We start from the raw sequence: 25232 nt of genomic DNA, 5'->3' as shown, positions 1-25232 counted from the left end.
CAGGGACGGAAAAGAAGACAACGAGCTGACAAGTTTAAAACATGTATTTAAAATACAATTTATAAAATGCTGTATCTGCCGACTCAGGTGCCCGCGGGGCAGGTAGGGTGGGGGTGGGCAGCCGTCCGCATCGCCAGCAGCAAAGCCTGCCTGGGTGCGGCCCTCCCTCCCATTCCCTTCTGTTCAGACACCCAAGGGGCCCACGAGCACCCTTGGGGTCACATGACCAGAAACACAGGACCCTAGAGAGTTCTCGAATCTCTGCTTAGCAGGGAAGCTGGGTGTAGCCCTGCCAGCCCATCCCTGAGCAGAGCACCCCCAGACAGGGCAGAGCAGGGTATGGCGGGGCAGGTGGGCTCTGGAAGGGGCTGATGGTAGCAGATGGGGTGTTGCCTCCTGCCTGCAGGTGGGGAGCACCCTCACTGAGTGGGCTAAGAAGGGTTGGTCACCAGGCCCTGTCCCCTAGCTCCTTTGGTTATAGGCTGACATCGGAGTAGTGGCTCATGGGAAGCGGTTAGCTGGAAGGTCTGAGGCCTGGCTCATGGGGTCTGGTGCAGGGAGGGGGAGCTGGGGAAAAGGGACAGTACCCTGGAGGCAGATAAAAGGGCAGCAGCCTCCGGTTTCTGCCCCTCACCCCCACCCCCTGGGGAGTTCCAAGCCAAAGCCTACAACTTACTTAAAAAAAAAAAAAAAGAAAGAAAGAAAAAAGGAAAAGGAGAAAAAGCACTTGAAGAAAGTTACAGACAACTACGAAAATAAAACAAAACAAAAAACCCCCCACAAAATCCAAACCATTCTCCCATCTCCCTTTCCGCTTCCCCCCAACACCACAATTCCTTTTATTTGCCTTTTTAAATTTTGCCTGCCACCTCTCCTGGGGAACTGCGGGGGGAGGGGGCTGCTGGTGGGTGGTGCCAGGCACACAGCGGGCAGAGCCCCATCTTTGGCTGGAAGGAGGTGGGAGCACCAGTCCCTGCCACATCTTCAACCCAAAGACCCTTCCTGCCAGCCTCGCCTTGGACTCCCACAGGAGGAGGGCAGGGTAGGAACAGGGGATGCCAAGGGCTTGGGGGGTGGTCCCTCTGGCTTTCCCACCTGGGCCAGAGCTGCCACTCCTTGAGGGATGGACACGAGATATTTCCAATGCGGACACTCGGCCAGGGCAGTGCAACTGGGAAGATTAGCAGCCATCTGTCCTCCTGCCTACTCCTGGAGGTAGTCACATGTCCTCCTGATGGGAGCCCCATTCCCACTCCATCCCCAGGGCCACCCCAAGCTCCACACCATCCCGTGCTAGGGACTGGCTACTGACTCAACCAGCAGCTGGCCCTTCCTCCTGAAGGGAAGGTGTCATGGGACATGGCTCCATGGGGCCGGCCTGGCATACCCATGGGGCAGGGCCAAGAGCCAGGTGAGCTAAAGCAGGAGGGTTTTGACACCCCAACTCGCCACCCTGACAACCATGAGCTGCCCTCCACCACACACTGACTGGTCCAAACCCATCTGCTGGTCGGGAGCAGGCAGGCTGGCAGAGGGATAAGGCGCAGTGCAAGGTGAGAGACCAGGAAGCAGCCTGCAAAGGGGCAGGGAGTACACATGGAGCTGTCCAGGGAGCAGTCCTCCTAGCCTCCTCCACTTCAAGAGGAAAAAAAAAGGCCCCAGGCTGCAGGGACAAAGGAGACAGTGCCTTCCCTGCAGCCCTGCCCTGGAAAGGGCAAAGGGCAGCTGTGGCTCCTGGGAGCCAGGCTGCCAGCATATGCTGCCTTTCCCAGCCTCATCTGGGGTCAGCTGCTCCCCAGGCACAGGAAACAGCCCAGGGCTAGCCAATGAGCTAGGTTATCCCAAGACAGCGAGCACCACAAACTCCCCAGAGTCTGAGCCTTGCCGGGACGGGAAGATCTAGCTGCCTTTTGCCCATACCAGGCAGAAGGCCTGGAGTCCTGGTGGCGAGTCCTCTCTGGCCACATGCTGACAGGGAAATACTGAACGAGACCATGTCGCTTACTTCAAGGCCCAGGTGGGTATCCCTCTCTGAGGCTCCAAGCTCTCTTCTTAAAGTGGCCAGTGGGAGCCACCCATGGGTCTGGAAGGAGAAGTCCCTTCACTTCTCCCAGTACACTTGAGGTGGGGGCTAGCACCCTCCCAGACTCTCTGAGCCTGTCGAGCTAGCCCAGTCTCCAGGTAGGGTCTCAGCAAGGGTGGGGGCAGGGAAGGGGGAGGTATATAGGCATGGGTGCTCACCTGTCCTTGGGGCTGCAAGAGCCCTGCCCCCTTTCTGGGTGGCAGTAGGAATACAGAAGCTAAGCTCACCAAAATCCTATTGGTTAATGTTTCCAGAGAATTATCCAGAAACATTTTTAAGTAAGACTACCAAACTATTCCTCTCAATTAAAAATTCATTAAACCACTAAAACCCCTCCCATGCACTTCTCTGGCAAATCAGGTATTTGTATAAACAAACAAAACAGGAAGAAAAAAAAAAAAGAAAGGATATTTTCAAATGGAACTTACTTTTTAAGTGATGAAGTCATGCACTTGAGGGTGGGGAGGTGGGAATTCTCACTTGTGTTATGAAATCCCAAATTAATGAGCATGATAAACTGTTATTGCTGGCACTGGCTTTACCCCAAGTGGCCAAGTGGCACTGTCTGACTCTGAGTGCTTGGTGGGTCCCCCAAACCCTCCCCCGACCCCAACCCTCTCTCCCTTTCCATTGACTTGAGACAGCCCTTGTCAACGTGCCAATCACAGTGGGAAGGGGAGAAGGAGAGAGGTCACAGTGCATGGGGTTCAAGGTCACAGTGGGTGGAGCAAGGGGGATCACAGTGCAAGTAAGTCAGGTCGTTCCCTCTGCTCAAGTCCAGCTGTCAGCCACAGCAGTGTGACCTGTGGCAGACCCAGGAGGCGAAGACGGTGGCGGCAGCGGCATCCTCTCGCGCCTGCGTTTATCTGCGCTGTTTGAAGCCTTGTGACCCGTCAGGACCCAAGGGCTGTCTGATCACATTGTTGGGCTGTCTGCTGTCTTCAGGCTGGGAGATCCTGGGGGGCCTGAAGGGAAGAGGAAGGCCTGAAGGAGGACACAGAAGATTCCCCCAAATCCTAAAATACAGACCGTGCCTGCTGTGGGGGCAGCTCCAGTGTGGAGACTCCTTTGGGAAGTTGGGGCTATGGCTTTCCCCATGCCTCCACCCACCCCATGGCGGGTCACAACCACCCATCTGGGAGCAGGCTCGTTCTGTCTGAAGACAATCACTGGCAGCATGCCCAGCCCAGAGCCACACGCACTCCCCAGGGAACAGGCTAGGGCAAGTCCAACAGGAGCTGGACAAAGCAGCAGCCACCTGCCATTCCTACTCGCCTCATGAGGGCTAACACCTGACTCCTGCACTCCAGCAGGAAATCAAAGGAAAAAGATTTTTTCATTCTGGAAAAAGAGAAGTAACAGAATGGATGTCCCTTGAAAATAACAAAGGAACAGAGAGAAAGTATGCAGATGGGCTTAAGTCCAAGAAGCCCCTCAGAGTCAGGGCTTGCTAGGATGTGACACTTTGTGATGTAACTTCTACTACTGCAGAGAAAATACTGCTAAGAGTGACTGTGAGATTAGGAAACCCATCAAGGCATCACAGAGGGCTCCTGTAACACTGAGACCCTGCGCAAGCACCTTCCACGGGGCTGGGCAGGATCAGCCATCATCTGCTGCCACCTGCTCGTGTATTCACTGGGTCACCTAACTCACTAAAGCAGGCATGAAACATGTTCCCATTCTCCAGATGAGGCAGTGTGGAGAAGAGGGAGTTCGGGGTGAAGCAGAGCTGAGTGGCAGACTGACCGCAACCCCTGAACTACCCTGCAGCGGCTGCCAGCCCCCATCTTCTCAAAGCACCCGCCAACTTCCAGAGCCAGACAGACCAACCAAGCAGGAGAGACTGCAAATGAGGGCTGGGCTCCTGCCTGCTGTTCACTCCACACAGTCAAGCCTCCTGAGGAGGGGGCACTGCCAAGAGGCCGAGGGCCAGCCCTGCCAGCCCGACTCACCTGTCGAGGGTGGGTTTCTCCTGCTCCTCTTCAGGACTGGCACTACCCAGGATACGCTTCCGGGCCTCTGCGTACTCGGCCTCCCGCTGTGCTAGGGACTTGACTGGAAGGGCTGGCCTGCTGGTGGCGTTGGGGCTGTTGACCACCCCGTTGCTGGTGGGCCTCTTGAGGATGCGGATCTGTGGAGGGGGCCCGGCGGGCAGGCTATCGTCTTGAATCACAATGGGCACTTTGGGAGGAGATTTGGATTTCCTGCTGACAAGAGCAAACACAGCTTCACAAATCCTGCCCTCCCTCTCAGGCCCACCCTCAGCACTTGCCCTTCGGCCCTCCCACCCTGTTCACTAGCCTCTGGCCTCTCACCAGGCCTCACCAAGGGCTTCTCCAATGGCAACCTGGCCAGAGCTCTGCAGTGCACAGGAACGGCTGCTCCAACCTGAGCTGGCCGAGGAGGCTGGACCACCACCTGCCAAGTTTGGGGACTTTCAGCCCCAAGTTCCTCACAGTCACCTCCACCACCGCTTGGCAACACATTCCACATCCAGACTCCAATGACTGCAGTTAGAATCTCAGTCGCCTCCACAGGCCGGGGTGTGTGACAGGCCACTGGGGCGATGCCCTTGGCCTGGGGTCAGCCAGGAGTCCACACTCAGCCATGGCACTTCCTCACAGCAGGCAAACACGCCAAGCCTGCCTGGCACCTAGACAGGGTGTACCAAATGGCCTTCCTGTGGGTGTACCCTGCGCCTCCCCGAGACAAAGCACACCAGACATCGAGTCAGCTCACCCAAGAGCTTGCACAGAGAAACCTCCCTCACTGGCTCCCCGGCTCCTGGGCACGGTGAGGCTGGCGTTCAAGCCTGTCCTTGAGACAGCACTTGGCAACGCTCTCCTGAGAGGCACCGTTCAAGGTTGGTGGGCATGCGCAGCAAGGCCATGTGGCCTCAGGAGAGATGGAGCCACGGAAAAAAAACAAGAGGGAAACAACACAAGGAAGGAAACACCACACCAAGGGAGAAGGGGGCCGAGGCAGAACGGCCATCGCCACAGCTGCCAGGACCCTCCCCTAGCCCTGCCAGCTTCTCTCCAGAACCAACCAGAGCCACAGTGGTTGGGAGGGGTAGGGACTGGAGGGACGGCATAGGCAGGAGATTGTGACCACGGGTTAGTGAGGTTGCTGGGATGAGCAGACAGACAGGGAGTCAGGAAAGCTGCGGGCAGGCGGCACCCCAGAGTTCCTGCGGAATGACTGTAGCCCATCAAGCAAACCCAGAGAGGCCCTGCTCTCCTTCCTGCCACTCAAACCTATGGAAATCCGACCAATTCCCCAGGCCCAAAGAGAGCTCAAGTTGCTTTTCACCTGCTCTGGAAACCCACTTCCTCTGCTGGATGGTTGGGAACAAAGCTGAACTTAAGGTCTTCCACGCATTTCCTAGAATCTTCCTCATAACTTCACAACCCTAAAGCACCAGATGACTTAAGGCCCAGAGACAACATCTCTGCCAGTTCCTCCCGGCACAGACACCCAGGACCAGAGTAGGAAAACACGCGCCCAGGGCTCAGGGCCATGGGCCTGAAACCCACACCTTCCACCTTGTTCTCCCCACTCGCCATCAGACACCACAGCGGGGCCCAAGAAGCTGGGAGGTAGGAAACCTCCCAGCCTCACTCCCAAAACCTCTAGCCACCTCCTCCTGGTCTCCAATTCACAAGGGTATGCTGGCCAGGCACCTGACCTGCTCCACCTTAGGGCCAGCTGGAGGCCCCTCTGGCTGCCCAGCTCTCGAGCGGCAGACAGCACAGGCCTCAGACCAGACAGGAGCCTTACCTCTCCTTTTGTGTGATCTTCAGTTTTTTTTCCAACCGTCTGTCTATTTCCTAGAGGAAAAAAATGTATATAAAAAGTGGAAAAAATCTCTCTGGAATAAAAACTCAGGTCTTTATTTTCAGAGATAAAGGCAATGGCTCTCTGGCCAGGGACATGACCATGTCCTTCAGGTAATGGACGTGGACTAGACTCAGGGGTTTGGGACCTGACTCCCTCTCCCTTCAACCCCCGTGGCTGTAACGAGACTTCTAGACCTCACTGCTGAGCTAATATCAGCATAGCCTCTGATCAGTCGGCTGGCCTCCAGAGGGCCATTCCAATCAGCTTTCTAAATCAAGCCATCCTTCAGCTGCACGCAGGACCAGGCAGCACAGCCTCCGGCGCCAGCACCCGCCTGGATCACCTGCCCCTGTCCTGGGCTATGGCATGCTGAACCACTGTGACCCGTGGAGCCCAGCACACAGCTCCACGGGCAGCAGTGTCCTCTCCCCTCACAAACTCCCAGGCCCACTGTGACACATGTCACAAACACCTTACAGTTAGTCTGTTTTCTGTTTGGATTCACACCCTCTGTGACCAGCACCTAGCGAAAGGCCGAGAGCATAGCGGAGGCTGCATGCGGTGGAGGAGGCAGGAGCTCAAGGAGCCACAGGTGGACAGCTGCTGGGGGTCCGGGGAACAGGCAGTGCAGCAGGAGTCCCTAGAACCAGAGCCCAGTGAACTCAAGAGCCATCACTTCAGAAAAAAGCAGGAGCAGAAGGTGGGATGGCCTTCTAGAACATTCTGGTCCTGCTCTCCCAGCACATAAGCCAGGCCACCCCCAACCAGTGGGAGCCCCCAGGGCCCTGCACTAGGAACTCCATGCCATCTCCATGCAGCCCAAGTGAGCACCTCCCGTGCTGGAAAGGGGAAGGCAAGGCAAGGCTGCGAGAAGGCAAAGCACGAGTGTCCAGGCTTCTCGCCTGCTTTGCTGATTTTTCCTCATAAAATGCCCTACTCACTGAGGGCAAGACCATCCAGTACTGGAGAAAATACACACAAAACCCTGTGTCTCCAGAGAGTAGATGGTAACAGGGGGTCTCACCCAGGGCAGTATGTGCCCAGGGGCACAAGGCTGAGTCGTTGCACAATCCCACACACCCAGACAGCCCCACGCACATAGTTCCTCAGTCCAGGCTGAGGAGCCCTGACTTGGGATGAGTGCCAGCTGTCCGAGTGGATGCTGCCCACGGCTCAAGATTCGCCAGCTTCTCCATTCTTCCGAATCCATCTGAACCACGACTCCAGAAGGAGCAGCGTTAGTCTTTCTAAGAAATTAAAGTTTATCATTATGAAGTAATCTTTCTGGCCTTCAAATCTGTTGTTTACTAGTAATAAAGCTGGCTCAGTCTCGTGGTATTACCTGGAATATAGTTCCTCTTGCCCTTCCTTGTAAACAATACGAAGACATTTAAATCCAGCCTGATATGAACTCTGGTTCTGACTGGTGCTGAACAGAGCTGGGAAACCTTCTACCTGCCAAGGGTCATCTGGGCATTTTTTTTTTCACATTTAAAAAAATTACTTATTTATTTTGACAATCTTGCTATAATTAGGGTAAAAAGGTTCAAGCACTACAGGAAGATGGGCAAGACAATTAGTTTCATATAGTTTCCTTAATACATCTGATGTAAAAGTGGATTTTAAGGGAGAAGCCCCACCCAGTTTCCCACCCACCCCAGGTCCCAGATGTGGGGCATGCTCCAAGGGTCTTGCTCAAGTGGTTTTGATAGTCAACAGTTCTGAACTGCTGCCAATCTCACCACTCCAAGCACGATGAGGTCGTTGAAGAATCCACTGATTGACATAGTCCATCATAGAGTCTCCGTTTGCCCAGTATTTTCATTGCCAACATATGGCTGAAGTGGTTGATTGACTTGTTCTGACCTCTGTCTTTTCATGGTTAGGGTTCTGAGTCTGGAAGCTCGATTGGGGAGATCCCCAAAGAAACTTTGTCTGAGGTGTTCCCAGACCAGATTCCTGTACGTACTAGCTAGCACAGGGCCCTACACGGTCCATTGCCCAGATCAGCTGGGGGTTGTAGTTGCTGGGTTGGTTCTGCTTCCATCCCTGTCTTCCACTGGAACCAATGGGTGTTGCAGTCCAGCCTGATTCTGCCCAGCACACACTCGGCCCTCACATAAACCAGTGGGAGCTGCAGCCTAGTCCGAGCGACCCACAATAACCCCCAACAGGCCCGCCCGCCCCCTACCCTGGTTTGCCAGTATGTGTGGCAGACTAGTCCAGTCTGTCCCACATCCTATTCGGCTCTCATACATGTCGATGGGCATTAAAGCTTAGTTCCATCTAACCAGCTCAACTATCCAGTCTTCACAGATGTTGTTGGGTGTCTCTCTGTCTAGCCACCCCAGCCCCTGTCCTAGTTTTCCTGCCCTTCCGTGGAGGGTGGTAACCCAAGAGGGAGGAGCCCACTATTCCCCTCTCAGGCCACTCCCATGCCCAGATTATGCACTCTCCAGGTGGTTCTGTGGTTTAACTTGACAGAATTAGCCCCCAGTGCCAGCTTCTGCCAGCTGATGCTGTGGCTAAGCCCAAACAACCCTCACCCACTCTAACTGTAGATTGCACCAGTAGGAATAATCGGCCCAGCCTATCTTTTCCCTGATCTGGGCCACATAAGGTGCACAGTGTTGTAGCCCTGCCTAGTCTGGTCCACCCCCATCCCAGCTCACGCTCTCCAGTGGGAGTAGTTGTCCAGCAAGGGAACCACCCCTTATTCCCCTGCCGGTTCTGCCCCATCCCTCCCTGGTTCTCACATGTGCTGGTTGGGTGCTGTGGTCACATGTGGCACAGGCGACCTCACCTTGGCATTCCGTAATGTGTACTGCTTTTGTTGCGATCGAACCTGGCTCGACCCACACTCTGTTCTGGTGCTCAGATTTGCCAGTGGATGACATGAACTGATTCAGCCTGGTCTGCCCCCAACCCATGCCAAATGTAGGCCAGTGGGAAACTTTCCATGGCCTGTTCTGGGCTGTTTCCTATCACGCTTCTTGTGCTTACCTGCAGGGTCTGTGTCCTGCCAGAGGAGTTGCCCAGGCTCCTCCATCAGAACCTCTCCCAATGCCAGATTTTGCACATACCAGTGGGTCCATGAGCCAGCCCTACTCAGTTCATCTCCTGTCCTAGCAGGAACAGTGGCTTTTCCTGACTGGCCTTCAACCCATTCTGGTTCTTACTGTTGGAGGTTTCAGCCCAGCCACAGCTCGTCCATGCCCACATATAGCTCACATATGGCTCAGTAGGGGTTGAGACCTAGCCTAGTCCATCCCACATCTACCCTGGTCCTCCAGAACACAAGAAGGTGTTGCAGTCTGGCCTGGCCTGGTGCATCTTCCCAGTCCACACTTGTGCTAAGGGAGACTACAACTGTATCCTGACCAGAACGCAGCCCCATTCCAGCTTGTGTGCCCCTTGATGGGAACCTCTACCCAGCTAGGGTGTCCCCTTAGCTCCCCAACCAGGCCTGTTTCCAGCCAGTGTTCAGCATGCCAGTGGTTGTTCTGACTCAGCTTGGCACAGCCCGTTACCTGTCCCGACTCCTGCCTTAGATACTGTGGCTCAGCATCTGTGACTTACGCAGACCAGTTGGTGCAAGAACCTAGCTGGGCATGTCCTGTGCACCATCCTGGTTTCCAATCGTACTTGTGGGCTAAGGTTTGCTCAGTACTGCCCGGTGCGTCATCTGGGCACTTCTAACACCATTCAAGAGTCAAATAAAACTAGGAACTGAAAAATTAGCCTGCTGTAGATGTACTGAATTTCTAGTACTGCTGGCAGTTGCCTTGGCAGGGCCAGACCCAATTTTTCTTTAAGGCAGACTTATAAAGTCATTCCCCAAATGCCACAACGGCCAGGGCCGAGCCGATCTGAAGCCAGGAGTGTTTCCTGGGTCTCCCATGTGAGCACAGGGGACCAAGGCTTTGGTTCATTGCCTACTGCTTTCCCAGGCCCCATCGGGGATGCCGCCACCACAAGGTGGAGGATTAGCCTGTGGAACCACGGTGCTGGCCCCCAAATCACCACAGAGCCTTGGTTGATGGGATCGAATCTTTTTTTTCTCAAGTTTTAATTTTATGTTGTTGAGAGGGATGCATGGCAATATAGGCTTCAGAGTGGAAAGGGCTAGTGCAGAAAGGTCAGTGTGACAAATGTTTCCTTTTTTTTCCTCCTGTGTCTGCTGGGGAGGAAGGGACTGGGCTGGGCTGCTTCTTGCTGTCAAACTACATCAGCACTCGGGCATCGTGGGGACAGTCATTTGAGAAAGCTCTGAAAGTTACGGGGGTGGCTGTGATAGTTCTGACACTTGGCTGGCTTCATTGCACCAGGGTTGAAAACATCTTTCCAAGGTCTACTGGCTTAGTGCAACCACAGCAGGTCTGCTATTTTACAAGAAATTCAGTTCCAGATGTTTATGAAAGGCTCTGACATTTTAACTTTTTTGTGTAAATTCTCATTCTCATCACTGCGAGGATCCACAAGGAGACCTGCAAGGCTCACGGGCCCCAGCACACCCTCAGGATCTGGGGTGGGGGGTGGTTCCCATCAGACTGCTCTCAGGGAAGAGGCCCAATGTCCACTCAAGCAGGAAATAGAGCCTGTGTGGGAAAAGCCCTTTTCCAGAAGGCATTATGGACCACATCCTGCAGGGGTCCGTGCAGTAGGTGTAGATGGCACGAAGGTGTGAAGAGAACAGCTCCCCTGCTTGGCAGGGCCCGGGGGAGCTTCCAGCTGTTTGGCAGGGCCCGGCGGATTTCTCTCTGACCACCTTGATGCAGTCTCACCACCCTTTTGCATGGACACTCAAGCACCCCACTAAGAATCCTGTAATCTACTGAGGCATTGTTTGCCCCTGTGAGATGGCTTTGGCAAGTAATATGAGCTTGAGAGTTAATGTTACTGATAATGTCTTGGTGAGTGGGCCTTTGACTGCGCACAGGAGTACAATTAAACCCATGCCATTTCTGGACACCTTATTGTGTGCCTACCCATTGCCCTGAAATCTGGCCCAGACATATAGCATGCCTTCTGGGAAATGGCTTAATAAGAATTTTACAAACTAACAGAATTGATGGGAGTATGAGTGGAAACTGCTATGGCAAAAAATATAGTTACTGTGACCTTAAAGGTTAGCTTGTCCTTGCAACTTTTTAGAGCATAGAAAATGTAGCTGTTTTAGCCGCTTTTATAATTTTTTAACTAGAGCAAATATAGGGCGATTCTATTAACATCACAGAGATATACTTTTGATTATTGTTTAATTGTTTATGGGGTTGTAGGGCCTGCAGCTGTAGGGGGATTTAACGTTTGAAACTTTTTGCCTTAGATCCTTATGTTCTTTCTCTTTTGATGTATTTTTCTAAGTGATAGATAAGTTGTGAAAATAAAATGTAGTAGGAATGTTTTATTGATTAGTAGGTAACCATCTGTGCCTCGGCCTTGGAGTTCTGGCTGTCACCTAATGGCTACTTCTGAAGAATGAATAAAGAAACTGATTATAGTAACTTACAGAATTATCTTTAAGAGCACCTGGTTGCCCATGAAGTAAAAATTAATTGAACATCTGTGTATGCTGTCTTAGTTCTAAAGTTAAAGATAAAAAATCAAATGTTTGTGCAGAGGCTAGTGATGTGTCTAAGTAAATAAAAAGGACAGCTTCTTCTTGAGAATAAAGGATATAGCAAGAAGCCATCAAGTGTCAGTGTCTGTGTCTTTCTTTATCGCCGTCTCCACGCACCCTTCCTGAGCTCTGAACTCTCGGCTGGAGCTGGACTCCGGCAACATCCAGCTAAACGGGCCTCTATCCCCCAACCAGAACGAGATGACCGCCCCTGGCACTATCACTGGGTTTAGAACAATGCCTGACTTTAAGGTATACTGCTGGAGTAAGCTGTCCTGGCTGCTGTGTTTTGTCCTCACCTTGAACCCACATTGCCCCTTGGCACTCCTCTAACTAAAATGCCCATCCAACTCCATCATAGCAGACCCAAGTGGCTGTATCAGAGTAGGAGAGGGATTCTTTCATTAGACGACAGAGTGGCTTATAAACCTAAGCAGCTCTAATGGAAAACAGATCCTGGTCAGAACCAGATGACTGCTGGTCACTGACATGCCCACAGCCATCCACTCCAGGGAGGGAGCTTCTGCCAGCAGCCAGAGGGCACTGCGCCTGGCTCTGGAGTCTGCCCAGGCAGCAGGAGCCTGGCCACCCTCTGCTTAGACAAGGCCTTGCACTCAGTCTGCTCCAGACTGAGTTCTCAGCTGACATCCTTCCACCAGGGACACCCCAAGAAGTGACTCTCCTGCAGAGCCATGACGGCTTGCGAGGACTGTGCAGGCCTGTTTATTACAAAGTCAGAGAGTGGAGGAGAAACAGAGAGGAAGATCTTCCGTCCGATGATTCACTCCCCAAGTGAGTGTAACGGCCGGTGCTGTGCCGATCTGAAGCCGGGAACCAGGAACCTCTTCCGGGTCTCCCACACGGATGCAGTGTCCCAAAGGTTTGGGCTGTCCTCGACTGCTTTCCCAGGCCACAAGCAGGGAGCTGGATGGGAAGTTGAGCTCTGGGATTAGAACCGGCACCGATATGGGATCCTGGGGCATTCAAAGCGAGGACTTTAGCCGCTAGGCCACGCCGCTGGGCCCCCTCTAACACTTTTAAAGATTTTTTTTTTAATTGCAAAGTCAGATATACAGAGAGGAAGATCTTCCATCCGAGGATTCACTCCCAAAAGATCACAATGGCCAGAGCTGTGCCAATCCGAAGCCAGGAGCCAGGATCTTCTTTCCAGGTCTACCACGCAGGTGCAAGGTCCCAAGGCTTTGGGCTGTCCTCAACTGCTGTCCCAGGCCAGAAGCAGGGAGCTGGACTGGAAGCGGGGCTGCTGGAATTGGAACCGGCGCCCATTTGGGCTCCTGGTGCATTCAAGGCAAGGACTTAAGCCGCTAGGCTACAGCAGCAGGCCCAGGAAAATAATCTTAAAAAGCAACAACAAACACACACAAACACCTGTATTATTTATCCTCGAGGACTACACCCTACAACAACAGGATATGTATTGCTTGGTCTGAGAGCAAGTGAAGCCAGAAGAATGAGTGGGGTCAGGTGGAGAACGAGCTGGTTCTGGGCGGGGTTGTTACCTGTGGGGAGGCACAGAGTAGCCACAACCATGGGGTGAAATGAAGCCAGACACCACTGCCTGCTGATGCCACTCACCCAATGGTGTGCTCTGAGCCGCTGCCTTAACCTTGCGAAGCACTGTGTGAGCCTCTAGCAGAGAGCTGGGAGATGGAAAACCTGCGACTGGGCTAGGACTAGATCACTCCCAAGGAAGAGGGCAGTCCAAGTGTCACCTCAAACAGCCTCACTTTTGATCCAGTCACAGTCTGGGAAAGGAACAGAGAAGACAGAAAGGCGGGGGTGTGCCTGCCTGGAAAGGTATATTATGAGGGCAAACTCACTCCTGCAGCATCAAACGGGAAGAATAGGGAGAGGAGAACCGTGGGCTGCTGCGGGGCCAAGGGCTGCACAGCAGGTGCAATGTCTTCCTCCGCTACAGATGCTCAAGGTCCACCTGCTCGGGTCCACCCTGGGGAGACCATGTCTTCCAGGATGGAGTCAAAGGGGCTAAACTCACAGGAGATGGAGAGAACCAAGCTGAATCTTCACAGACTGTTCCAGGAAGCAAAAGCGTGCCTCTTCCTTGTGGTGCCTGATCTGTGGCTCCCTGCTCCCCAGGGCCGCTCCCTCACCCCACCCCACTCAGTTCCCAGCCAAAGGGGTGGAGCACACTGTCCTGCCTCATCACAGGACACATCACTCGCAACAAGGACTCCCTGGTCAGCTGGTGACCAACACCATTCCTGAATGGCAGTGATGCTGTATTTGGGGGGGTGGGAACAGACCCTGCTGCTTCCAGCCTCCTTCTAGGGGCAATGGAATTCTTTTCCAATAGTCTGCCTTCCTCTTTGTTAGTTTCCATTTCCTCTCTCATTCAAGGAAAAACACATGACCTTGAGTCCCCTGTGCCCCATGGAATCATCTAGTCCTGTGCAGCCATCCTGATCCGGGCACACGAGTCTCCCAGAGATGGGAACTCTGGTACAACACAACCATTTCAGAAAACAGCAAAGACAGACGTTGAGAAAGAGTACAAGATGAGGCATCCTTCCTGCACATCCTGGCCCTGACCTTCTGCTACAGCAGCCAGTGCCCACGTCAGGCTGATCTCTTCAAGTCTTAGGCAGCAGCCTGGGAACCACGCCCCTGGCCACACCTGAGCTGGGGTCTCCCAGAAGAACCGTCTCACCAGCCAAGTGCCTGAAATTGCCCATACATCACAAATCTGGAGGAGATGCAGACACCTCCTATGGCGGTTCAAGTCCACTTAAGAATGAAGCCCAAGAATTCACAGGTCCAATCCACAACAGTAGTACCTGGACTTGGATTGTCCAAAGGTCTCTGGGGAGTTTGTCCACAGAGATCTGGCCAGACGCCCGCCACGCCCTGTGGAGCTCCCTTGTGGCTCAGCTTTTCTTCTCCGTGCCAGCGGCGCAGGGGTCATGGTGTCCTGCCATGACAGACCACCTCAAGCGCCTACTCTGCCTCCACCCCGAGCCAGGGAGAGCTGCTCCCCAAATCCTATCATACCCTGCTCACCACCAGGTTCAAAAAATGGTTGCTATTTGTAAACCTTATCTATTTTATTTGAAAGGCAGAGTCAGAAAGAAAACGAGCAATCTTGGGCCTGCTGGTTCACTTTAACAGCAGCAAATTGCCAGGGCTGGGCCAGTCTAAAGCTCAGAGCTTCTCCAAGTCTCCCAAGAGGGTGCAGCAGCCCAAGCACTTGGGCCATCTTCTGCCGCTCTTCTAGTCACATCAGCAGAGTTGGACTGGAAGAGCAGCAGCTGAGACTGAAACAGGCAGCCCCAGGGGATGCTGGTATCACAGGTGGTAGCTTTACCAGCCACATCACAATAACAGACCCACGGTTCAAAAAATTAACTCAACTCTAAGCAAACAAATCAGACGAGGAAAAACAAGGGGGCAGGATACAGACCTGTAGGCCACAACCACGCATTGATTCATTAATTCCTCTTTTTAACACAGACCTAGTTTAAAAGCACTCCTCCTTCCTTTGCTGATCCTAAGCCGGGGAAACCACTCCACTTAATGAAGTGGGTCACTGCAGGGCATAGGGCAATTCTGAAACTGCCCCCTAAGGAAGTCGAGGCTTTGTTAACTGTTGTAAGAGTCCATTTTCCCTCTGCTACTCTGTGACCGAAAAATTATCTATGGATAACCCATTGTGAATCAAGCAGGAGATGTGGGCAGAGGCATGCTAAGTCAAGGCTGATTAGGAGCGCCCAGGAGGGTAGAAGAAGGCAGATACCTTAATACTAGTGGTTGCTTTAACTGTAACAATGTTGCGAGGAAAGAAGAAGTAATCCACCAGGGAAGTGTAGGGACATACAGGACAAGAGGCCCAAGAAGAGAAAGGTGGAAAAAAGAACCAATACATGTGCAGACAAGGGCCAGCATGGTGCAGTAGCAAGCTAAAACCTCTACCTGCAGCACTGGCATCCCCTGTGGGCACCAATTCACATCCTGGCTGCTCCACTTCCCATCCAGCTCCCTGTTCATGGCCTGAGAAAGCAGCGGAGGATGCCCCAAGTGGTTGAGCCCCTGCACCCACGTGGAAGATCTGGAAGAAGCTTCTGGCTTTGAATTGGCTCAACTCTGGTTACTGTGGGCCATTTGGGGAGTGACCAGTGGATGGAAGATCTCTAACTCTGCCTTAGGCAGGTCACGTAGGCAGACCACTCCTCAGGAAGGAGGTACCTAGTGTTAGATAAGATTCACCGCCCTACAGCTCATCGATTTGTACTTTTTGAAAGTTGCTTGTTTCTTCTTTTTTTTTTTTTTAAAGATTTATTCATTTTATTACAGACAGATATACAGAGAGGAGGAGAGACAGAGAGGAAGATCTTCCGTCCGATGATTCACTCCCCAAGTGAGCCGCAACGGGCCGATGCGCGCTGATCCGATGCCGGGAACCTGGAACCTCTTCCAGGTCTCCCACGCGGGTGCAGTGTCCCAATGCATTGGGCCGTCCTCAACTGCTTTCCCAGGCCACAAGCAGGGAGCTGGATGGGAAGTGGAGCTGCCGGGATTAGAACCGGCGCCCATATGGGATCCCGGGGCTTCCAAGGCGAGGACTTTAGCCGCTAGGCCACGCCGCCGGGCCCGAAAGTTGCTTGTTTCAAACCCACCAACAGAAGCCTGCTAAATCATGACTGTATAATTAATAGCCTAAAATGTATAAAAACTGGGGGGCTTGGGTTATCTCTCTGGCTCGCCCGCTCTCTTTTTGCCTTCCCTGCGGATCCTGCAGCGGCTGCCCCTCCCCCAGCCCAGCTGGGAGACCTATGTTAGTCGGAATAAACCACCTTTATGCCTTAGCACCGACTTCAGACTTGATGATTATCTGGGGATTTCAAAATCCGGCACAACACACACACACACACAACACACACACAGAGGAATGGCAGTAAAAAGGATTCAACTTACCAGGAGGCTGCAATCTAGAAAAGCATCTTAAAAATTTATTTTTATTGGAAAGTCCAATTTACAGAAAAAAAGGAGATACAGACAGACCTTCCACCCACCAGTTCACTCCCCAAGTGGCCACAACGGCCAGAGCTGAGCCGATCCCAAGTCAGGAGCTAGGAGCTTCCTCGGGATTGCCCAAACATGTGCTGGGTCTCAAGGTTTGGGGCCGTCCTCCAATGCTTCCACAGGCCACAAGCAGGGAGCTGGATGAGAAGTGGAGTAGCCAGGACACAAACTAGTGCCCGTAAGGTATGCCAGCACCTAAAGGAGCAGGATTAGCCTTGAACCATGGTGCCAGCCCCAGATAGTTATTTTAACAATGACTCTAACTCATCTCTAAATCCAGTTCTGGATCTGATTCATAAGGAAATTAGCTGTAATTCCTAGGGCCACCAAAATTCGAACTTGAGAAACCATGGGTACCAGAAAACCATGGCAGGGAACACTAGTGGTACATTCTATAGACGAGACAAGGCAAAATCATCTCTTGCTTCCTCTTTCCCCAGCTCATTCTACTCGCAAGGGCTCTCTGTTCCCTCCCAGCAAGGGTAGGGGTTCCTCTGGGCCCTCTCTACTGCCCTAGCTCTGGCTGTGCCACCTGCTTGCTGGCCAGCATTTATTACTCGCAGACACTTTCTACATGGCCAGTCTGAAGTGAGATATACCACGCCATATGCAACAGGATTTCACAATATAAACAGTGCCAATGAGTTCATCTGTATATATTTGTCAAGCTTGAATAAGCAAGCTCCCATCTTTTGGTTCACTCCACCCAGGTCACATACGTGGGTGGCAGGTCCTCAACCAACCACTGGAGCAGTCACAGGCTGCTTCCCAGGGGATCCAGCTGGGGACACCCACGTCCCATATTAAAGTGGCTGCATTTGAGCCTCAGCTGTACTGCAATACCAATTCCCCGGTGAGTAGGAGCAGTAGGTGATGGGATGTGGGTGGAACCACCTGGAACCTAAACCATGAGGCCAAATGCCCACTCTCATTTACATATCTTAAATGTAACTATTTTTGAAACTATACAATTTTTGATATATCAAATTAAGTTTAGAATATTAAAATTACATTGGTTCCTTTGTATTTTAAAATGTGGCTTCTAGAAAATGCAAAGTTAGGTATGTGGCTTGTGCTGTACCTTCTGTTGCAGCACACAGTTTTAGTCTAACTTTAGAATCTAAGATGTGCTTGGGGCCAGCCTGGTGGTACAATGCCAGTATACCATATCAGAGTGCTTGTTCTAGTTCCAGCTGCCTATTCCCTATCTGCTAATGCTCCTGGGAAGGCCGTGGAACACGGGCTGCCTACTTGGTTGGGTCCCTGCCACCCATGTGGAAAAACACGATGGAATGCCTGACTTCAACCTGCAAATGGGGAGTGAACCATGGGATGGAAAATCTCTCTCTCTGGCTTTGTGATACTGTCTTGCAAATACATTAATCTTTAAACGAACGTGTTTCTGCTGTACATTTAATATTATAGCAACTGAGTGGTTTTTTTTTTTAAGATTTATTTCTTTTTTTATTGGAAAGGCAGATATACAGAGAGAAGGAGATACAGAGAGGAAGATTTTCCGTCTAATGGTTCACTCCCCAAGCGGCCACAACTGAGCCAATCCGAAGCCAGGAGCTTCTTCCAGGTCTCCCATACAGGTGCAGGGTCCCAAGGCTTTTGGCTGTCCTCAACTGCTTTCCCAGGTAACAAGGGAGCTGGATGGGAAGTAGGGATGCCAGGATTAGAACCGATGTGCGTTCAGGCCTGCAACTGAGCTCTCTTAAGAATCAAACCTTGGTCATCGAGAATCAACAATCCGGCCATTGCGGCTGCTTGGGGAGTGGATCGGCGGAGTGAGGATTTTCCTGTCTCTCCTCCTCTCTGTATATCTGAATTTCCAATAAAAATAAATTTAAAAAATTTTAAATGATGCTGAGGAGCGTGGTGATGTGCCTAAGTCAGACCCTCAACTTAGACCCATCTTCTGACCTTTATTGCTACCCAAAGGGGAAGAGATGTGTACTCTGTTACATACTAAAGCAGACAAGAAGGCTCCTCTTCCCGAAGCAGCACCAGGCACAGACTTGAGAGGACAGGCCAAACTCATCACAATCTCCCAAGGCCATCAGAGGACAACCACCAAGGGTGCTTTGATAGAGGTCCTACAAAGAGCAGCACTTGATCATGCCTCCAGGGCCAGCTAGCTAAAGCCAGCAGGAAGGGAACAGGAGGAAAAGCAGGGACAGCAGGGATGGTGGCCAAGACTTCGGTGAAGACACTCAAATTCAGGACTTAAGAACCCTGAGCAGGTATGCATTTTTCCGCCTGGCCCACGTCGCTTCCCCAATTCTGAGCACCCACTTCAACGAGCCTCCCACTCGCACACCCTGTCCATTACAACCAAGGGCAGGATTAGTCATTGGCTCTACAGCCTGGAGCTTCAGAGGTCCAGGTCAATCCCAGGTGAAAACAAAAAAAAAATACTTCAAAGGAAAGAGCAACTATGCATCCTAAAGCACTTAGCTAATCATCCAGTGAGGAGCAGGTGTAAACAAACCAGAGGAGAGGCAAGACCGGAGGGCATTCATGACTCATGACAGTGTAGGCTCCACACGTCCACAGCATGGAACTGGTTAACCTCAGGATGCCCTCTGCGGGACCCACACCTCAGGAGGTCGGCACCAACCAAGGTCACAGGTCCTCGGACCTGGCCCCTGCAAGCTAAGCAACCAGACAGCAGGAAGAACTGCATCACCAGTGCTCTGTCGGGGCCTCAGGTCAGGGCCTGAGGGCCGGGCACCTGGTCCCCAGGTCGAAGCAGAGCCCGGACGGTGCGGACTCTCCCAGAGGCCAAGATGGGCAGTGGCTGTCACAGACAACCCACACTTAGCCAGTCCTGTCCCTCCCCCCCAGGCAACTGTAGCTGTTTATCTTCCTTACTCCCTCTGGAAAGGAATGCCTGTTATTTCCTGCTTTCTTTCACCAGGGGATTTCAGATGCAGGGAGGACACACTTCCTGTGAGGGACAGGGAGCATCTCACCACCAGGGAACAAGACTGTTGATGTACACACAGCACACTGCTGCATTTGTTCATTTCCTGGTGACTGGCTTTAACCTGACTCTCACCAACCACATCCTGCAGAACTAGATGCTAAGAAAAGGATGCCTGGCCCAGCTGGGAAGTACTGGGAAGAGAAACCTCAGTGGTACACCTGCAAGAGGTTAACACAGCTCAGGTCAGCCACCTGCTGGGAAGCAAGTCAGCGGTTGTCCTAAAAGGAAAGAAACTTCTACTGCTGGGGGTAAACTGCAGGAAAGAATACCCTCCACCGTTGGAAGCCAGCAATGGGTGCTGCCTCTGCAGGGACCTGTGAGACAGTGGGAACTGGAAACAGGACCAGGAATGCTTCTGAGTCATCACACGGAGACAAGTGACCGGCTCTGCACAGGATTCTACCACCAGCTTTCATTCTCTTCTGTCACAGAAGGAAACCCAGCAAGGCCCGGGACTTCCCCAGCTCCCAGCCCACAGCAACCATGGCAGTTCCCTGGAACACCCACAGCATGATGCCAACAGATCCCCAAGGCAGCTTGGAGGCAAAGAGCTGAGAAAAGCTCGTTATCTGCCCTTCTTTGAAGCCACAGTGAATAGATCTTTCTGCAGAATGCCAGGGTCCTGGCCAAAGGCTGTCCTGAGTGCAAGCCACTTTTGAAGACACGGAGGACTCAAGGTTTCCAGAGACCGGGCCAGATGAGAGGGCCTGCAGGCATGGCATCCCTGGGGCGCTTTCCGCCCTCACAAAGTCACTTTCTTGACTGTAACTACAGACACTGACAGCAGCTACAGGAGGAACTGTGGACCCCAAGCAAGGTGGCAGGTACCACCAAGGCAGCACCGCCACCTCTCAAAAGAAACAAAGCAAATCAAAGCTCTTCTTTCTTAACACAGAATCTATGCCACTCTTTTGCTTAAAAAAAAAAAAAAAAAAAAGCCAACAAAACCCTAAACAAAAAAGAAAGTCAAAGCTCCACCCTCTGCTCTCAGGACAAGGTCCAAGCTCCCAGGCTCAAGTGCCAGCAGGCCGTTCCCCACCCGGCCCTGCCTGCTCTCCCTGCAGCCTCTGGGCCCCGGCCTCATCTCCATTCACTTAGCCAGGCTGAGCGCAGGTCCTGTGCTGCAGCACCCACTCTCCCAGACTCACAACGCTTAATTGGACCGATCTTTGAAATCACACCTGGGCATCCTCCTCCACAAACCTTCCCTGATCCCAGCCACGTCTGTGCTGCTTCTCTGCCAAGTGTTACCCAACTAGTCTGACTTCTGCATTGGCCTGAGCCTCAGTGCCCAGCGCACAGTTGGCATCCAGAGTTCACGGACACCTTTCCAAGGCCCTACACACCGCCCACCTCACTGTGACAAGTTTGATGAGTGGCTGGTGTGGGTAGAAGGTAAATCTAAAACTGAATTCTCAATAGAGCAAGCCAGTTATCCTTTAACTTAGGATGCATTTTCTTCCCAACAGCTCTCAGACTTTTTCTTGAGAAAGAACACATGGACACTTTCCAGATGCAGTAGAATCCCGGGTCACTGAAGCTGAGACGCTCCACACCCACAGCTGGACAAGGCCACCTTTCACTTACTGCTTGACTAAACAAAACAGCATTAAACCACACAAAGCTGATCAACCATCAACCAGCTTGTGACTGTTTTCCAATCACAAAATGCCCTATTTGCCCCTTGAGACTTGCTTATGCTAAAGGACACAAACCTTAAATCAACACGGTATTTTATATTTTAATCTCTACCAGAGGCAGTCTATTTTAAAGAACTATCTCCTGGATGAAATGCAAATAGCTGTTCTCCAACTGTCCCCCCCCCCATGCTGACCCCTCGGGGCAAACAGGTAAAGCAGGGGTGTTACAGATGCTTAAGTGCTTCCTGCACGAACTAAAGCCAAAACCAGTCTATTTTGACTATCTGCAGTGCCTTAAAAAGTTAGTTTTTCACTGAATGTCATGACTTAACGCTGTACACTGTGTATTCTGAATTTACATAGGAAATGAGTCCAGCATGGCGGAAGCCCAGCTGAAGGGCTGCAGAGTGAGAGACCCACTTTCTGAACTGCTTACTCTCACTTGCCAGTCTCCACCTAGGTCTGAACTGGCGGTGGTGGTGGCGCAGGTGGACACGGACACACTACTTCAGCCCCTCCTGCCTGGCTGCCCTTCTCCAAAAGCACCTAGTCGGGAAGACCCTTTGTGAACCATGACAGGAAACCAAATTCATGAAACACTTCAAACAGGAGCCCAAAGCAAACGCGGTACAACTGAGAGACGCCGTCCAATGCCCACGCCAGTCCCAGGTTTCCAAGCAGGCAAGAGGCAAAACGAAGGACCCAAACCAGAAGTCAGACAGGCTTGGGGTCAAAAGTCAGCGCTACCTGTGTGACCTTGAACACAGCAGCCTCCTCCCTGTCTTATCTCTAACAGAAGACGATGCTACCACAGGATTCCATTACAGAAAGGACATCTGGGGCAACAATGTCTCTATAAACTGAAGGCTGGAGAAAGGCAGACTTCACACAGACCCAAGTTTAATCTCCCATCTCTGCACTTGGACGGTAAATGGGGACGTGGAGTCGCTGATCTCCAAAGCAACCTGTCCATTCTGGAAAATGAAAACAACCCAATGGGGGTTTCTGCTGAGCCCGAATTCCTTTCTGTTCCTTTTATTTTCTATTTCCTTGGCATGATACTCAACACGTAAGGAAAACCAAAGAAGGCTACAACCCCAGGGGGATCGAGGATCCTGATGGAGTTCCACTGTAGGCCACGTGTTACTCAGAAGTGGGGCTGTGTGGTCAATTCCTACTAGCGGTGGTGGTGGTTCGAAGCTTCTGTCTCAGGCAAAGTCAAGGTGAGGCACAGCAGGCCCTTGTGCTGACTAATGTGTGAATACCCAACACCTGCGACTCCCTCTCAGCGCTTTCACTGCGACTCAAGCAAGACACCGTGCCCCCCTAACCGGGTCCTCCTTCCAAGTCTCCACTGTGCTCAGTGGAAAAACATAAACAACCACAACAGAATTGCTGAACCAGCGGAAAAAAACCTTGAAGCCAAGTTTCGACATTCCCGTACCAGGGGCAGCGTGCCCGCCTCCTCCAGGACTCAGAGCAGCACCCACGGAAGGCGTCTGGGGAAGAAAGCCCAGCTCCTGCCGCACCCGGACACCCGCCCAGCCCTTCCAGCACGGGTCACCCGTCCATCACGGAACCACACACAGACTCGTCAGAGCCAACACATCCCGAACCCAACAGCGCTGCCAGTTTCTGTTCGGGGATAATCTTTTTTCTCCCCCGACTGTTCCTGGAGGCGAACCAAAACTTTCCCCAAATAAGGCGCACGGCCCCTTTCCTCCTTCCTTCTCTTGGAGTGCGGCCCCTTCCCAGCTCGCACCCTCCGGGACCCCCGCCGGGGCTGGTGGGGCTGGGGAGAGAGGGGCTGCCCCCAGAGCTTTCGGTTGCTCCGGCGGGCTCCCCTCAGGGACCTGCCTAGCGAAGACTCCAGAGTAAAACGGAAAGAGAAAAGCCCAAACTCGCCCACCATAGCGGTGGGGGATTTCAGAAGAACGATGAATGGTTCAAAGACGACTCATTTTCCGGACCACCCCGCCCCCAGATCCCCACGCTCACCCTCCTTCCACCTCCAAGGCCGGCCTGGCCACCCCAGTTCGCGCAAGCACCCCCAATGCCCCGCCACCGCTACACCATGTGAGTCCCTCATCACAGCACAGGAACTTTAAAATGGTGCCTCGGGCGGGGTTGCGGGGGGAGGGCGACGGGAAAGAAGGGTGACCGGGGTTCAGGAGCGGCCAGCGGGCGCGGGGACCACCCCAGGAGGCCGTGGGTGGCGGGTGGGCGCTCCGGGGAACGCGCACATGGGGAGGGGGGAGGGTAGCGCACCGGGGAAAGGTGGGGGAAGAATTGGAACACGGCCCCTTTAAGAGGCCTTCACGGCGCTCAAGAACCAGGGACCTCTCCTACACCCCCGGACCGGCGTAGGGGGCCCTTCTTGGGGAAGAAACGTCCCCAGACCCGCTCCCCGGAGGCTTCCCTCCCGCCAGGTCCCGCCCGGTCCTGACCCGGGGCGGCGGCTCCTCCTTACCCCGCTGTCTGCCGCCTCCTCCCAGCTCTCAGCGACCTCCTCATCTTCCATCTTACTCGCCGCTTCCCCTCCTCCCCCGCCCCTCCCCGCGCCTGCGCCCTGAAGCGCGCCGCCGTCGCGGGCGCGCGCACGCATACCTCTCCTCCATAGACCCGCCCCCTGCCGAGCCCGGAAGAGGCTCCCGGCCGGGACCCTAGGGGACCGAGGCAGCCATGGTGGAGAAGGGCGTGGACGCTAGGAAGCTGCCATCTTTGTTAAGGGTAACGCGGTCTCTCACGTGGTAAGGATGGGACGTGGTTGTCGGGAGTCCGGGAAGTGAGTTCTTTAAAACCATTTTTTCTATGGGCAGGCGATGATTGACAGTTTGGTTTTTAAAGTGAGTCGTAGTTTTAAATTGCACAGTAGCGTTTCTTCGGAACTCTGGAAGCACTTTATATGATAATGAAAAAGATCTGCTGATGTGGGAAAGTTTACCAAAAATTCTGTATCTGGGTAAAGGGGCAGATAAAGGGAGAAATTCGACCCAGCCTCCCACCCATTCCAGGTCCCCGATGTGGGGCATGCTCCGAGGGTCCTGCTCAAGTGGTTATAATTCAACAGCTATTTTTAAAAAAGATTTATTTATTTTTATTGCAAAGTCAGACATACAGAGAGGAGGAGAGACAAAGAGCAAGATCTTCCGTCTGATGATTCACTCCCCAAGTGAGCGCAATGGCCAGTGCTGTGCCGATCTGAAGCCAGGAGCCAGGAACTTCCTCTACCCATGCGGGTGCACGTCCTCGAGTCGAGTCCCTCGTTTTAGGCTTTGTAGTCATTCAGTGCAACCAGCAGGGGGCGATAGTCGCTTACAATTTTGTTATCTAGTCTTAACAAAGCCATTGTCAGATAAACATCTGTTGAGTAGAAATTTCTAAGACCTTGGAAATGCTTTGAGGATATTTCAGAGGACATAGCTTTTCTTTCCTCAAATAGGCAATCGGGGACCAGCCCTTATTCATTAGAGACCGTATGTCATTTTGGGTAAGTCCCTTGTTCTTTCTTGGTCTATCTCCTCACATGTCAAGTGAGGGGTAGGACCCATGAGCTCCAAAATTGAGAAGGCAGAGGCAGTTTCTTGCTCCAAGGAGAGCCCCCAATTCGGGTCTGTGCAATTCGTAGGGTTCCTGAAGCAGGAACTTCAGTAGGCTGTGAAGAATGTTCAGGGACTGTACACATTTGGCTCATGCATTAGGAACTTGCAATTAGGGGACCTGTGTCATGCAGCTGGTGGTTAAGCCTGTGATACTGTGCGCATTCCATGCGAGCACTAGCTTCTGGTTCAGTTCCCTGCCAATGTGCTTGGGAAACAGTGGCTGTTTTTTCTTAAAGATTTATTTATTTTTTGCAAAGCCAGATATACAGAGAGAAGGAAAAACAGAGAGGAAGATCTTCCGTCCGATGATTCACTCCCCAAGTGAGCCGCAATGGCCGGTGCTGTGCCGATCTGAAGCCGGGAACCAGGAACTTGTTCCGGGTCTCCCACACTG

General features: G+C 52.7%; 1 protein-coding gene across 2 annotated transcripts; it reads right to left on the bottom strand.

The window, feature by feature from the left end:
* Positions 1 to 26: 26 nt before the first annotated feature.
* On the bottom strand, positions 27 to 23809 carry SZRD1 (SUZ RNA binding domain containing 1). 2 transcript variants are annotated; one of them, XM_058675802.1, is made up of 4 exons: positions 23707 to 23809; positions 5867 to 5916; positions 4039 to 4293; positions 27 to 3048 (listed from the first exon to the last, which is right to left on the bottom strand). In XM_058675802.1, the coding sequence occupies exons 1-4, from the start codon at positions 23755 to 23757 to the stop codon at positions 2946 to 2948; spliced, it is 459 nt and encodes a 152-aa protein (XP_058531785.1). In that variant the 5' UTR covers positions 23758 to 23809; the 3' UTR covers positions 27 to 2945. The 2 variants fall into 2 exon arrangements, with proteins under 2 accessions (XP_058531785.1, XP_012784449.1); XM_012928995.2 differs by having other exon boundaries at positions 4039 to 4290; positions 23707 to 23786.
* Between the last annotated feature and the right edge of the window lie 1423 nt (positions 23810 to 25232).

The sequence above is a fragment of the Ochotona princeps genome, chromosome 2, assembly GCF_030435755.1.
Source record: "Ochotona princeps isolate mOchPri1 chromosome 2, mOchPri1.hap1, whole genome shotgun sequence".
Taxonomy (NCBI): Eukaryota; Metazoa; Chordata; class Mammalia; order Lagomorpha; family Ochotonidae; genus Ochotona; species Ochotona princeps.
This window is presented reverse-complemented; position numbering and strand designations above follow the sequence as displayed.

What these genes read in the sequence shown, in the direction of transcription:
- SZRD1 (XM_058675802.1), bottom strand. Translation starts at nt 23,757, where the DNA reads ATGGAAGATGAGGAGGTCGCTGAGAGCTGGGAGGAGGCGGCAGACAGC. An exon ending in AGGAGGCGGCAGACAGCGGG is followed by an intron (nt 5,917 to 23,706) that starts GTAAGGAGGAGC and finishes TTTTTCCTCTAG; the next exon opens with GAAATAGACAGACGGTTGGA. An exon ending in GAGAAACCCACCCTCGACAG is followed by an intron (nt 3,049 to 4,038) that starts GTGAGTCGGGCT and finishes TCTTCCCTTCAG; the next exon opens with GCCCCCCAGGATCTCCCAGC.